Here is a 14,828-nt window from a genome sequence, read left to right as displayed (position 1 = left end):
CAATCGGCCAAGAATTTGACTGATCATGTAAATTTTGCACAGGATTCTAAATAATTTCACCTTTTACTTGCCATGAGTGCCAAACCAATCCTCATATATTATAGGCAGTTTCCATTTTTATCTACAAAATACAGATATTTATACACTGTGCCATCTGAATGCCAAAAAGTTCGAATATATTTCCCATGTTCCCTCATGGCATATAAAAAATAACTCTAAAATGAAAATAAGATGTTCAAGTACACCAGAGATTGTGCTTAAATAATGTTTTTTATTCTAAGCAACCTGAGTAGAAAGACAGAAGACATGCAAAACTGATTGCCTACTTGAGATAATATCAAATTAGAAAAAAAATCCTTTTCCTATTTTGACAGTCAGTTGTCTTCTTGTAAAATCTGATACTGCATAAAAAACCCCTCTACAAACACTTAAATTGCTAGGGCAAGCGTAGACCACAATGCCCTCTTAATAAATGAAAATTAATAGATAACCAGCTCTATGCAATTAGTGCATAAACTAATGGTCTGCAGATAAATATCAGACTAAAAAAAAGGAATATGCATGCTTCATATGTTGATAATCCATTCTGGTTTCACTAGCCTTATCTACAGTGCATATCTTTTAGCTTTCTTTCAATTAGATGAATAATACAGTGTCAATGTTTCTGGTCAGGATGATTTATCTACAACTTAAACATGACCAATACTGATATATTCTAAAAAAATATGCTTGTATCTTCTGCGATTAAAAAATAAAGAGAAATATATTGGTACTTTTTCGAACCGTTCCCATTTTTCAGTGGAAAATGAATTATTCAAAGCAAAACTAAGAAAGGTAGAAACAAATTACTGATATCCAACTTTAAGTGCTTGTCTTTCTCCATCCTACTGTATTGGTCTCTTAATTCTACAGTGCTGATTCTCATTGCCAAACTATTAGAAAAAAGTACTGCTCAATTTTACTCAGTCTTCTCTACTAATTAGATGAAATATTGGCAAAATAATTGCTTTAATATTATAAGATTTTAATGCTCAATTACTTCTGTGGTATTTAACCATATTAGAGACAGGTAAACACTAAAATCTTAAACAGGAAATAGCACTAAAAACACTATACTTGTCTTAAAACAGTTTTAAGCTATGTTCACTGCAAACCAAAGTAGTATTTCTTGGTGCACCAGCCAGCCAACACACCATAGCAAGTGGCTGATGAAGATGAACCCTCACCCTGATTCTTAGCACAGCTTTACCATTCCTCTCCAGAAAAGCAATCTCAGAGTGAAAGCAGGCAAGCAATACATTTAGTCTTGCTGGGTTGAGCCATTTGGTAATAAGCACTCCACACTGAAAATGAAAAGCTGATGAAGCTGGAGAATTGGAGTTTCTCCAACTTCCATGCTATCCACTCTTCTGCGCAGAAGAAGCTGGCCAGAGCGGCTGTGGGAGCCATCATGTGAAGGGATATGGTGGGAGGGCTGTAGGTGAGGAAACAGCACTGGGACTTTGTTTTTCTTTTTCAAGTTCCATTCAAGGGGAAGCAGAAACCTGTAAAGCAGACTTTATAGCATCCTAAGCACCCAGATGACAATCACTTATAAGAGCAAATATACACAGAGGCTTCAAAAAAGGCTACAATTCATAAGCAGAGACTGCTAACTAAATGTAGCATCTGTACAATTTACGACATACCACATGTTAAAGTGTCACACAAGAAATTTTGTATGAGAAATGTAGTCTGGAAATTCAAAGAACTGTTAGCTTACAATGCCAGTGTCCAAGCGAGCCTCAGACAGCTATTATTTTGCACTAAAGACCGCATCCTGCACATTAAATTGGTATTTTTAAACCAATCAAGAGGCTAACCGTTGCCTCTTAATTCACTGCATGGTATAGCCACTGACTTAATACATAAAACAGAAATAAAGGGATAAATCTGCTTAGACAAAGCAAAATGTAGAGTGACAAAATGGCCTTTTGTAAGAGGTCTTGTGTTGCAATTTCAATCTTTACATGAGGCATATAAATTCCAACTTAGTTAAAAGGAAGAGTATGTGCAGAATATGTACCAAATCAATGGAACCATTTAAATGCAAAAATAGTTCATTAGGCAATATCCACTCAAGAAAAATCCGTATACTTAAATCCACTGATGCACAGAAGATATCTTTGTGATGTCGTCACTTTGCAGCTGCTATGTACACATCCAGACAGATGGTAGGAATCATCACAGCTCCGCTAACTGAAGTGAGAGGTGGGAAAGCTGGAGGTCTAACTGGTATCAGATTAATTCCTCCTTCTTCCCTCTTTCAAGCCCCAAACTGAGAGGAATTTAAATCAGCAAAATATTTTAGCTCAAGTGGTAGAGATGACACTTGTCAATACAAATGCTGCCCTCAAACACCCTTACAAAAAACATGGTAATAAACACAAAAGCATAAGGATCGTAAAACTATGTGTGCACAGCTGTTCCAGGATGTTAGTAAGCCCAGGCCATCTTGGATGAGAAGGTATTGCAAAACGTAATTAGAAACTGTTCTGCCTTACTGAACTTAAATCTTATTAAAATCTTACTGCCTTACTGGGAATTCCTTTTTGAGCTTCCCACCAGTGAAGCTTTACTGGGTATCTGCTCAAGACTGGTTGACAGTACCAGATACAAGTACCTATGTCTATCTGTCTTCTACTGTTACTTCCAGTCTACCATGTATGTGGCAGCAGCCTATATATGAGCAAGAGAGAGAACAGGATCTTGAGCTCAATGTAATCCACATGGGAACTATTATTATCCTTCATCACTGGCATTTTATAAGGGAGCATCCTAAAATCCTTCTATGCATTTCTACAATTTATAGAGACTGATGAATAAGAAAGCACCTGAAAAATAAAAGAACTGCACTGCCAGATGCAGTTCTTACAGGAACAGACAAGAGAAAAAATTGTAGCCGCAAGGAAGACAGGAATGAAAAGTCTTGAGCTTGCTTAGTTATCTCACAGACCAGAGATTTATCATACACAAGAACGTCAACCTAATTACAGAATGGAAAGTCTTTAAGACTATATAAAGCTGATTTAATTAAACATTCTCAAAGGAAGTTAGCACAAAGCTTAAAAAAAATAAAAAAATCACCTTCTGGGTCTGCAATAGATATCCATGAAGGAAGAGTAAATTTTACAGAAAAGCAGTCAAGGTCCATCAGGAAGGAATTAGTATGTAAAAATAAACATAGCTTATTTATAGCACATAGGACACAACACTGCTAAGATTAGATCAACTGGACAAGGTAACTGTGCACGATACTAGCCCAGTTGCGTAAGGTTCTCTCCAAACATCAGTTAGGAACACAAATTAAGAAGAAAAACATCCTTAATAAAAATAACAATAGCTAATGAAATAAAAACAATTTCTAAATTCATGGGTCATTTTTGCTGGCTGTCTTTAAATGCATAAGAAATTGTATCAGTACAGAAAGGAATCTATATGCCAGGTTCATAGAAGTGGTTCTCAATGAATTCTGAAGAAAAACCCTCACATAATGATCCATGAGTAACCTCCGGGAAGGAGAACTGCACATCACCCTATACTGAGATAAATTATAAATGGAAAGACATGCGCACGTCTTGACATGATTTGCATGCCATTATGGTCCTTTGTGCAACTTGCTTTAGCTAATATAAATAAATCCTATTTCTGGAAACGAGTACAGTAATTTGAAGCCCAGATTCCACTTTCTGGTTTTTGTCAGTAAACCACAGCAGATCTGCACAGCATTGTAGTGCCTACAGCAAGTCAGCAACTTCCACTTAGTTCAGGGGAAGGACGATGACTCCACACAACCACACCAAAAGCCCACAGTGAACAGTCTTCTACCTCTGCCTATGGTAAGCGCATGGACAAGTGAATTCCTGCTGTAATGTGGAGTGGGAAGACCTGTAGACAGCCCAGCTCTCCCTACAGCACAGGCTTCTGCAATACTTAACTCTCCAACACAGCCAAGGATAGGAAAAGCATACCCTTTCCATGTAAGTGAGACTATTGGTTTTGAGAAAACAAAAGTTATCCTAGGACAGGTATTATGGACAAGAGATATTTCTAATTAGTTATTGTTGACTAAATTTGTTTGGAAGCCTGCTTTTTAAAGATGGTTTTCAATACTTGCCTTTTGGTGAAACCAGTATCATACCATAAAGATCATATAGCGTATCAGGTACAAACTGACATAAACAGCATTTTTACAGAATAATCTTTTGCAGGTTATACATAATATAACCAGTTATTTAGAAATAAAAATCTATCCAGGCTATTTTAACTGGCAGCATTAAATTCTCCTTGCATCTATCACCCCCACAGCACAGAAACAGCAACAACCAGCTGCAAAGTATCCTTCTCTAGCTAGCACAGAAAAGAAAGGCAGAAAACTTTTCCTCAGTTGTGAGCCAGCATCATTAGAAGGCTGTATATTTCTCAAGTAGGGCTCTATTCCTTACAGTTGATTTGGCAATCGGCCTTTGAACGGCAATCCTATTAGACTGCATACTCTCATTCTTGCACTTTCCTAAAGTTCAAATAGCCTCTCACGTCAGAAGGAAAAGAATCTACCATTGGATCTGGTTTCCCAGATCTTTAGCACTGAAAAAGATACAAAAAGCCTTAAACTGCAGCCCAGTAGCTAGGATGCTATTAATTTCCTTTGACTTGGTATCCATAGCACAACTACAGGCAAAACAATAAGTGAAGATAAAAATCCATGCAAGATCAAATTTTAGTAGAGATGCCTATCCATGGCAGTTATTCCCCATGGAATATTGGAACATACACTGCTTTTTTTACTAGGAAAAGCAACAAATAGATTCTTAAAAATGTTAAAGATGAAAAAGGATTTAATCTGGGAATAATGCATAATGAAATTCTCTTTATTGGTTTCCACTTTGATTCTCCTGACAAAACTCCTACATATAAACTACATGCAAATTCTGTATTGCTTGGGACTATATGGCCTTTTCAGAGATTTTTGCAAAGAAAAAGCAAGACTTCCTTTCAACATTAAGTGCAAAGAAGTTATTTATTGCTTGTTATTTCCACAGAAACAGTCTATATAAATGCTTGCATTTCCTATTTCCTTTCATTGAAAAATCCCAGTGTCTATGGCTAAGAGACTCCTTTTGATCTAGTAAAAATTCTTATCTGAATTTGCTGGGGAATTCAGCAGCAATACTGAGGATGCAGTTTCAGAGCTGGAGGGCTACAGTTTTAACTTCACTGCTCATTTCCTGCTCTCCACATCTTCTGTCTTCTCCTGGCAACAGCACACATGCAGAGGCACTTCTGAGTTATTTCAGTAAGCTCATAATGACAAAGATTAACCTGGCAATTGATCCTTTCTGACCAGACCAGCACTCTGAACTGGCTTTCTGTATGGGCCCATGAATACCAACAGCGGCTCAGGGGCAGGACCACAGAAGTGAGACTTGCAATATGGCTTTGCTGTAGTATAAGCCAACCCAACTTGTTTTCACTCTCAGATCACGTACTCCTAACCACAGCCTCAGTACTGTCCCTTGTAGTTGTGGAATAAGGCATTACCATTGTGACTGAAACAGACTCCCTCCCCACCAAGGTACCTGACAATCAACTGCAGATATCGTGACTGGCATAGCCACTAGGACAGATACAAACCAAGCAAAAGCATTTTTGTTCCGGAAAGCAGTAATTTCACACCTCTTAGTGACAAATGCAGAAAGGTTTTTTAACATGTTTTCAGAAAGAATGAGATGCAGGCAAATGCTTGTGTGGAGAAGGTAAACTAGTCACAGTGTCACCAGAGTGAACGGACCACTAACCGGCAATGCTTACCAAGCTGACTTCCCCTTAATTTGATGTTCCTGACAGCAGAATGTCCTGTGTATGGTCCACTAAATGTTTATATTTTATGGACTATGTTACCATGTGTCCTCCTGGTTTCATAAGTGCACTCTCACATAACCCCATAAAATCCTGTTTTATAATATTACATTACATTTCTTGTACATGAATACATTATCTTTACCAAGGTAATGCTAACAGTCCCAAGGCTAGTGCAAAGGTTAATCTTGCTTGGTTGTCTCTATAATCAGCTCTCAGGAGACGATGAGCTGCTAGCCCTACCACGTCCAGCTGAACCTTCCCAGTACATATCCTCTGCGCCACCTTCTCCATGTCAGTGATGGTGTTTGATCCTTAATCAAACCACGTTGGGGAGCTAAAATATCAAACTCCCCCCGCCTTTCCCAGACAAACTCAAAACATACATTACACACCCCACCCCCTATGCCTCACAAAAGAAAACTGAAAAATTTCTACTGCTTCAGCTGCCCAAGGATCAAAGAAATATAAATTTAATAAAGACAGCAGTAGGAAAACAGACTCATGGAAAGGAAACCTTTTGACAGCAACTGTACCCTCAATCACACTCCTGGAACCTAGGTCAACTATGAAGAAAGATCCATTGGAATTTGGACTTTTTATTCTGAAGTTGATGTTGTCTAGTTTCCAAACAAAATACAGCTTAGGTAAAACCATAATTTTAAAATAAATCATCACAATTCAAGACGTTTATATTTGTAGGACAGGTAGAAAAACTACTTATTTGGTCTAATTGTAACAGCATAGAGAGCAATGGATCACAAAAACACTGCCAGAAGATTCAGATTTTTAACAAGGTCCCTAAATTTTATCTTTAAAAACAGAACAATAAATACTTTATGCAATAACTCTGGAAAACAGGCACACTTTCTTTTGGCTTAGTGCACACACTGCAACAGCAATTCATTAATGTTTCCCAAAAGCCAGAGTATTAGAAAGGAAGTACAAGAAAACATAAACCCAACATGTAATAACAATTTTCTTTAAGTATTACTGACAACACAGGAGCGGCAGTTGGATTCAGATATCTGCTCTACAGCTTGTGCCTTTTACGTCTGCTGTTGTCTTTTCGCCCATTCCACCAATGATTTTGTCCAGATTTAAAGACTTTTTTTTTTTTAAAGTTTAAAGTGACACCTGGCAAAGCTAAATACACAGCAACTGTGATAACGTTTCATGTGACAAAACTATACTTAAATGAAGTTCTACTTTAAATTCCTGCTTACACACAAGAGTACTCCCATTGCTTAATTTAAGTTTTGCAGCACATAACTACATTTTGAACAGAACTGTACTTCTTAGTCTAGTCTGCTGTGGCCTTTATTTGAAGTTACCATAGTGGCACACAATGTCAGTTCACATACATGCATAATTTAAACAGAAATTAAACTGTTCCACATAAATAACAACCGTTATGTTAAAAAACTTGTCAGAATTAGTTAAGCTCACCTCTTTATCCATACTTTCTAAATCCTCTTTACATAGGGTGTACAGGGGCATTGTCTCAGACAAACTCGGCTGGCGTTTCCGCTTAGATGGACCAGGCTGCTCCTCATTTTCACTTGCTGGTAGGTCATCTTCTCCAAACATCTGCTGCTGATGCGGTTGAACAACTCTGAAAAATTTCAGGGGTCCACATAAGAAAGATTTACTTGATTTACAGCTTGTCTAGAAATAAAATCCTATAAATAACATGGCTTTGCTTAATAGGTTCTGTGTTCATCAACAGAAAATATATCAAGTCACACAGTGATTGCTTTTCTTTTCAGTCCAACGGGTTAGTTTTTTACCTTTGACAAGGTACTCACTCTCTTGCCTTCCCACTGTTCTTGTAAGTAACCATCAAACCTTTCTTGAAGCCAAGAACATCACTAGCTGTAGACATGTTGCCCTTAAAATACTTTTCTCGTGCTCAAGAGGAGTTAGTCTGTTACTTGACACATTTATCATTTAGGAAACAATTTTTACATTCAAGTTTGGTTTTCCTGTTCTATGTTCTTGTATTCTTCAGTCTCAAAGTACACCTTTCTGTTTCTCAACCTTACAGACGTGAGGCAAAGCAAAAGATCATTTATGCAGCCTTAATTTTCAGACGTTTACCAGATGCTATGCCTAGATGAGATGCAAACCAGACCATATTTCTTTTTGGCTACTGTATTAAAAAATGTTAGCATTTTCTCTGAGCTTGTACTTTACTACCATGTTAGTTATTGTATTTAACCAGCATGCTATTACAGTTATTTTATCCATCTTTTTGAATGCTGACATTCCTTTTTGTAACCCCATAAAAATTGCTTTATAATAGGAATAAAAAGATAGATTATGTCTAGAACAAGACCAGGAGACTTCTACCTTCCTTGAGTAACTATTTTTTCTGTGAATATCATTTAAATGCTAAAGACTTGTAGCAGCTAAAACTGCTATAAAATATGGTTTAACTAACAGACATTGGGTACTTGCACTAATCTCCGGGAACATTACAGCAGCTCAGTGTGGGCGTAAAAGATTCCATTACTGTGCATATGCTAATGCAAGTGGCCGATGCCTTAGCATACTCGTGGTATCACCAGCAACCACAGAGCCAGCAGCTGAGGGCCTGAAGCTTGCTAGAAGACCCTGGAATCATTAAAAGAATGTGCAACTCCAAGTAGAAAACCAAAACATGACGATAATGACCACAGCTGCAGCATTAGTCATTGCTTGGTGGAAATCCACTTGGGTAGATGTTAGCTGGGTACAGAGGGACTACATAAGCCTTTGCCTTTTCACATTAAAGCGATTTCGCTTGCCACCCTCAAACGGAGTCCTTGCCTTTATTTGCTACAGCTCAGCACCATGCCAAGTCTTACGCAAAGACATCAGATCATAAAGCTCACACATGACAGATTATTTGTTAGCTTGTGGAATCTTGTGTGGAATCGGTGGGGTCAGTGGAGGAAGACAGCCAAGCCATTGCTCTGTCACCCAGAACTGCACTATCTGCTGCAGAAGACCCCATCAGCTCAGCAGAACTCAGGAACATACCAGAAACATGCCCCTTTGCAGTCTTGTCATTTCTGTACAGCAGACTTTCCTATGAAGCCAAAACAACAGTTGGGATGTTGGAACTGAACAAACCAAACTTTTTCTGTTAAGAGTTTTTCATCACAGTTTAACAGTTTCTCATGTTTTTGTTTGTTTGTTGTTGTTGGGTAGTGGCTCCCTCTTCTCCTTGCAGCTAAATGTTTTCTATTTCACAAGGCCACACAGCTTTCTTCTGCTATTAAACTCCTCTCCGAAATTAATTTCGATGTTATTTACATTCTTAGTAAAACAGAATGACAAACCAAAAGGTGTAAACACCTTGCACAACTGTATTAAAAACACAAGCTTGACCATGCCAAGGATTACACAAAAGTTATATGTAACAGGCAGCCAAGCAGATTTTTAGACTAGAAAAAAACCATCCATTATATATTTTTTAAGAACACATTATCATACCAATGACAGTGAGAACTCCTCCTTTTGCAAAACAAAATGTAAGATCATCCTTCACCACATTATCATACGCAAATATTAACTGTTACTTAACTGTAATAGCTTCTAAAGGCTTCTGTCAGTTTTTCCGGTGTTTTCCAACTTATGCTAAGTAAGAAACACTGGGACTTATCGCCAAACCATTCCAAAAAGAAATATAAAACAAAGACGACTTTAAAGTTTGTAAGAAACATTTTTATTTTATCAAAGACATTTTTCAGACTTTAAATTTTAATCAGCAGTTAAAAGTGTAAAGACTAACAGCATGCAGGGTGCGTTCAACATTTGTCAAAGTAATAAGCATCTTAATACTTTCATCAATACAGCACCAGGGCAAAAGCTAAAATATACCTATCATAAGGAAAATGTTAAAATATTAAAATTCCATTCTTGGTTTCAGTTTGGTACTCATTTTTTGGTGTCGTAACAGGACTGATAACATTAGACAGGAAAAACTGTAACAATGAGCACTTAAGATAAAAATTTCAAGTGAAATTAGTTTATGCAAATCTTAAAGAACTGCTTCAGCCACCAACATCTGCTTGACAAATCATTTCAAAGCAAACATTGGGTGTATCACATTATTTAAAACCAGAGTGCCACTTTTAACTTTTCAAATGTAGATTATATCCATATTTTAAGCCTTGCCTCATCTGTTAGTATATTATTAACATTCAGTAAAATTTAACTTGTAACATTATTTTTATTTATTCTAGTCCAAGGTGCCATTTGCATTTTTTTTGACAACACTACATTACACATCTCAACCTTTTAAAACTTTCGAGTTTACAGTAAAGTTTGTAGAGTACTGTTTCTATATGTATCTCAACAGTTTGCATTTTCATATGGAGTGTCAAAGCTATGACACATAGGTTACTTTTAAAGAGGAATCCTTCCTGTTCTCAGACAGAAGAGCTCCTGCCAGACATCATTACCCTCTGAGCAGCAGTGCATTCCCTTCCATTCCCTTCTAGTACAGTCAGGAACTCTGTTACCCTTCTGCTCAGGCTGCAACAGCCATGACAAAAAGCAGAGGTTCAAGTAGCAGAGCCAAGCACAGTTGCAAGTTCTGTCTTGCCACATAAAAAGTTGATTTGTTCAACGGAACCATCTTTAATTTACTGGCAACAGTTTCACCGCAAATTGTGAGTAGATATTTAAACTAATCATATCCTATTTTAAATTATGTTTCAAGCTGAAACCCAGAAAGAAACCAAAAATGTTGAACCCAAACTAGTGAGAACTGAAACAGTTCTTACAGAATTGTACTCTGATAACCTGAAGCCCTTTTCAATAAACCAGCCTTGTAGGAAGTTATCTTTCAAGCACAATAAGGAAGAGACCAAGTACCATCTCTATGCCACACACGGCTACTATCTCCAAAGGTTCCCTCTTGCTGCAGTGTGATTTTGTTGCCCTCTGTCTCAAATTCAGAACCAGATGCAGTTTCTAGAAACTATCAAAGGAAGATTATTGGAGACTTTGACTACATCCACCCACGACAGGAGCAGTTCTGAGTGTTAAAGGCTTACGCAACTCTCCTTAAACTAAATGTCTTGGTTACAAATATTCTCATCTTTCTGTATGAGGTGAACAAATGAACACATGAAGTCTATCGGACACAAAAAACAGTGCCCTGTACTAAGAAATTGCTGCACTAATGTCATTTTCCCCTAAAGTCATATATCATAGCAACGATACAAGTAACTTCTGCCTCAGCCCTTACTCAGTCAAAATGCAATGCTGTTCCTATTCGGCTTTGTTACTTCTTCACAGCTTTCATCTTCTGCCCGCACCGCACTTCTTATCCATTAAAAGTACTCAAAGTGGCATTTGATCATAGCACTGCTTTCCTCCTGTACTTTACCAAGAGACTCCTCACCAGCTTTACTAAAGAGAGCAGAACTGCTCTGAACAATATAGATGTCCCCCATTTAAGATACCAGTGTCTACAGGTCACTAATTTTACTACTAGAATGAAATCAACAGGGAATGATGATGAAAATAGTATTTCCTAAAGTATATTTTCTGCTATCTCTTTTCTTACAGCTGCTTAGTTATGGGGTGAAGCTGTAGCACTGAGTAACTGCATTTACTTGCTTAGAGTAAACCATCTCAACCCTGGGCGTTGACAGTAAAATAAATAAATAAATAAATAAATGCTTAAGTGAGATAAAACAAGAGTAGAAAGGAGATACAGTCTTGTTCCAGCCCCCCAAACTGTCTAGGGCTCTAAGAAAGTCAGTTAAGAGGACTGCTTAAGTATATTTTTCTTCTTTTCCATAAGATGTTCAAGTGAAGAAGCATCTCTGTACTAATGAAACAGTCCTAGATGTGAATATAAATCTTCACCAAACTGTTAACAAAGGTAAAACAAACTTCAAAACCTATTCTTCTTGAAGTACCGAATGATGCGTTAATATCAACATATACCACACACTGAAGCATCTTAGAAGTGTCATGGCAATTATAAAAATTCACAACCATACAACCCTCCAGCTTTATTTCTAGACAAATTCCTTTCCACAATAACTGACAAAATCAAAAGTTTTTCAGCTCTTCCTTGGATACATGCTGTGTCTCAACTACTCAAAGCTTTTCCTGTTCGTTTAACATGTCACAGTAAAGTAAAATATCTTAAAGTACTTTAAATACTTCAAAAGACTTCAAAGATTTTAAGACTAAAAAGGAACTGAAAACAAGATGTCTTTACAAACGAGAGACTCAGAAAATCTGCATTGACAGAAACAAGGAGGCTGAAATAACAAAAAGTCTATGACAACTAAAAAAACCCCATACATAGAAATAATCTAGCAACAGAAAGGTGAAGTGGAAATGCAGCAAGCTACACTATCGTACAAGCCTTTACAAGTGATAACACTGCAAAAGCATCAGGGGAGAATAAAGAAAGGTAGAAAACTGTGTGCATTTTTGTAGTTGTTTGGAAAACTGAATTCTTTTATAACAAACTGCTATATTTTGATCACATTGCACAAAGGAATTTTGATCACATTTTACAAAGACCAAAGGCCTTCAATTGGGTACAACTTTACCACTTGAGTCAACAAGCCTTGCTAAACTTGTTAGCATTCCAGAAAGTTAGATCTTTTATGAAGATACTTATGGATGAATTTTAGATATTTTATGCATCCTTAAGAGACAAGTGGTGTTGTGGCTCAACCAAATGCACAAATTTTGACAGCGTCCAGACGCTAGCCTTTGTACTTCAAAAAGCAGGCTGCCACCTCCTCCTCTTGCATTAGTGTTTTAATTTAGTGATCTAAGGATTATTAACTAGCACTCAGTCATATAGCCTTATTTAATAATAAGCTACACCCCTTTTCTATCACTTCTGATATTCCTCAAAACAAAAAAAAAAGCTAATGTCCCATCTGTAGGAACTAGAAAAAAACATAACTTAAAAAACATAAGGCTGCCTCGCTTCAGAGATGATTAATATTCTTTAGAGTGCAAAAATTACATGCTACATTTATTTGTTTTCAGATTTCTAGTTGCACGTTAGGTGAGGCACAAAATGCATCTGGAATGCTGGCATCCTGATTTCACTTCAGCTGACTACTCACTTTCACTGATTTCCTCTGCTTTTTATAAAGTAAACAAAATAACTAAAGCAAAGATGACAGCCTGATCAAACACAAAGTTAACAATAGTTAAATTTCCCACAGTATCTGAAAATACAGTTGAAGTGACTCTTAGCTATGCTTTAGGTACCTGAAGGATGAGTGTTCACCGTGGCCTGGTAAGATGATCGGAGGAGATGAAGACTGGATGTACATTGACTGGCTGGAGTTGTGAGTACGTCTCCTGATTAGTTTTCCAGTGTTAGGGTCATAGAGTCGAACTTCAGGACCAGGTGGAGACTTTGGATGGATAGGTGTTGGGTGGAACAGAGCTGTCTGAAACGTACTGTGTGTATCAGGAAATGTGGCAGGGCTGTTCTCTCTGTTGGATGAAGTTTAGAAAAAAATCCTTTAGAAATTTAAATAAGCTAACCAGAATTAAAAAAAAACCAAAAAACCACGCTTTTTTTCTAAAGGAGAAGGGAGGGAGAAGGGAGAAACGTTTGAAAGATTTCTGAAGGAACATTTCTTCTCTCCACCCCCATTAAAGTTCCACTGAATTTGAAACAGCAGAATGCAAAGACACAAAATGTCATATAAAAAGTGCCTTAAAAATGACCTTAGCGTATAAAGTTATTGAAACTCCTTCTGGGCAGTAATAACTGCACAACTAAAGAATGAATTTGCATATATGCAACAGAGAAAAGCATGCTATTGTATCGATCTCAGTATTCGCTCCCCAAATTGGCTTTGAGAAGAAAATAAACACATGGTATTAATTTGCAAGTCATCCAAACTCATTTGTTAAAATAGCAAGCCACCTATGATCACCCTTGCTGCATTTTACAACAATTCTAGCAGTGTTAGCAGAAACATTCAGAGATCAGTCTACAGCAATGACCATTATGGCATTACTATGCAATTACGATGAAGTGCTACAAAAACAAAAAAGGAAGTAAATTGAATAAGTTTATAAAAAGAATTCAAATGAATCCACGTTATCTGCCACAAAACTGAGATAACAGAAAAAACAATTAAATTATATCGTAACAAGTACTAGAAGTGTCACAAAACTGTAGTTTTTATCATATGCTTTCACAGACTTTTCTGAAGTAGTCTTGTTGCATCAATACTTAAGGTCAATTGATTCCAAGTTTACTTAAGTCTTAAGCTCATTTTCTATGCAAATATTTTCTCAGAGTTCACACCTCACCTAGTTCACAAGTGCTTTGGACCCGTAATCACTATTTCAAACAGGTTCAATAAGGAGAAAATATATTCCAAAGAAGTTCCATGTGCTCGGTTGATAAAAGTATTTGCATTAAGATAAATGTCTTACTGACTGAAACTTGGGGAGGGGGTGTGAGTGAAAGTACAAAGTTAAGGTATATTGTATTTGAAACACAAGCAGGAAAAACTATCATGTTTCAGTACAAGGAAAGGGTAAGTTAAGTACAAAGACTTGCTCATTCATCTAGACATGAAAAATGATGCTTACAGGTCACTGTCCAAATTTCTACTAACAACCTGGCAGTGTCAGGCTGCTGAGAAAAGTTAAACATCACATAAAAATATTTCAAAGTTTGATTAAAAACAATGATAGCACTTTTTAAAACAAAGATATTCTAGTCAAGCCATAAGTAGGCCACATGTCTTTCCTAAGTTTTAGGGATCCTGGGTCTCTACCTAGTTTCCTACTTGATAAGTACCCTCACTTCCAGACACTTCTACTTTTATTTTGGTTTTTTGAGTATATGAGGACTTACATGTACATACTATGCTCTCAAAGAGCAGGCACCTTCCAAGCAGAAAGCAAATCTCTAGCCTACTCAA

General features: G+C 37.0%; 1 protein-coding gene across 2 annotated transcripts in view; it reads right to left on the bottom strand.

The window, feature by feature from the left end:
- Nucleotides 1–14,828, bottom strand: part of CTDP1 (CTD phosphatase subunit 1) — a 91,604-nt gene that overhangs the window by 37,384 nt on the left and 39,392 nt on the right. For both annotated transcript variants that reach the window (XM_054060819.1, XM_009556931.2), the window contains exons 10-11: nucleotides 13,147–13,377; nucleotides 7,348–7,513 (exon numbers count right to left, since the gene is read on the bottom strand). In XM_054060819.1, coding sequence (XP_053916794.1) covers nucleotides 7,348–7,513; nucleotides 13,147–13,377 — 397 coding nt within the window. The remainder of the gene's footprint in view (nucleotides 1–7,347; nucleotides 7,514–13,146; nucleotides 13,378–14,828) is intronic.

The sequence above is a fragment of the Cuculus canorus genome, chromosome 2 (assembly GCF_017976375.1).
Source record: "Cuculus canorus isolate bCucCan1 chromosome 2, bCucCan1.pri, whole genome shotgun sequence".
NCBI classification, from domain to species: Eukaryota; Metazoa; Chordata; class Aves; order Cuculiformes; family Cuculidae; genus Cuculus; species Cuculus canorus.
Note: the sequence above shows the minus strand (reverse complement) of the source record. Positions and strands in the feature narration are given on the sequence as shown.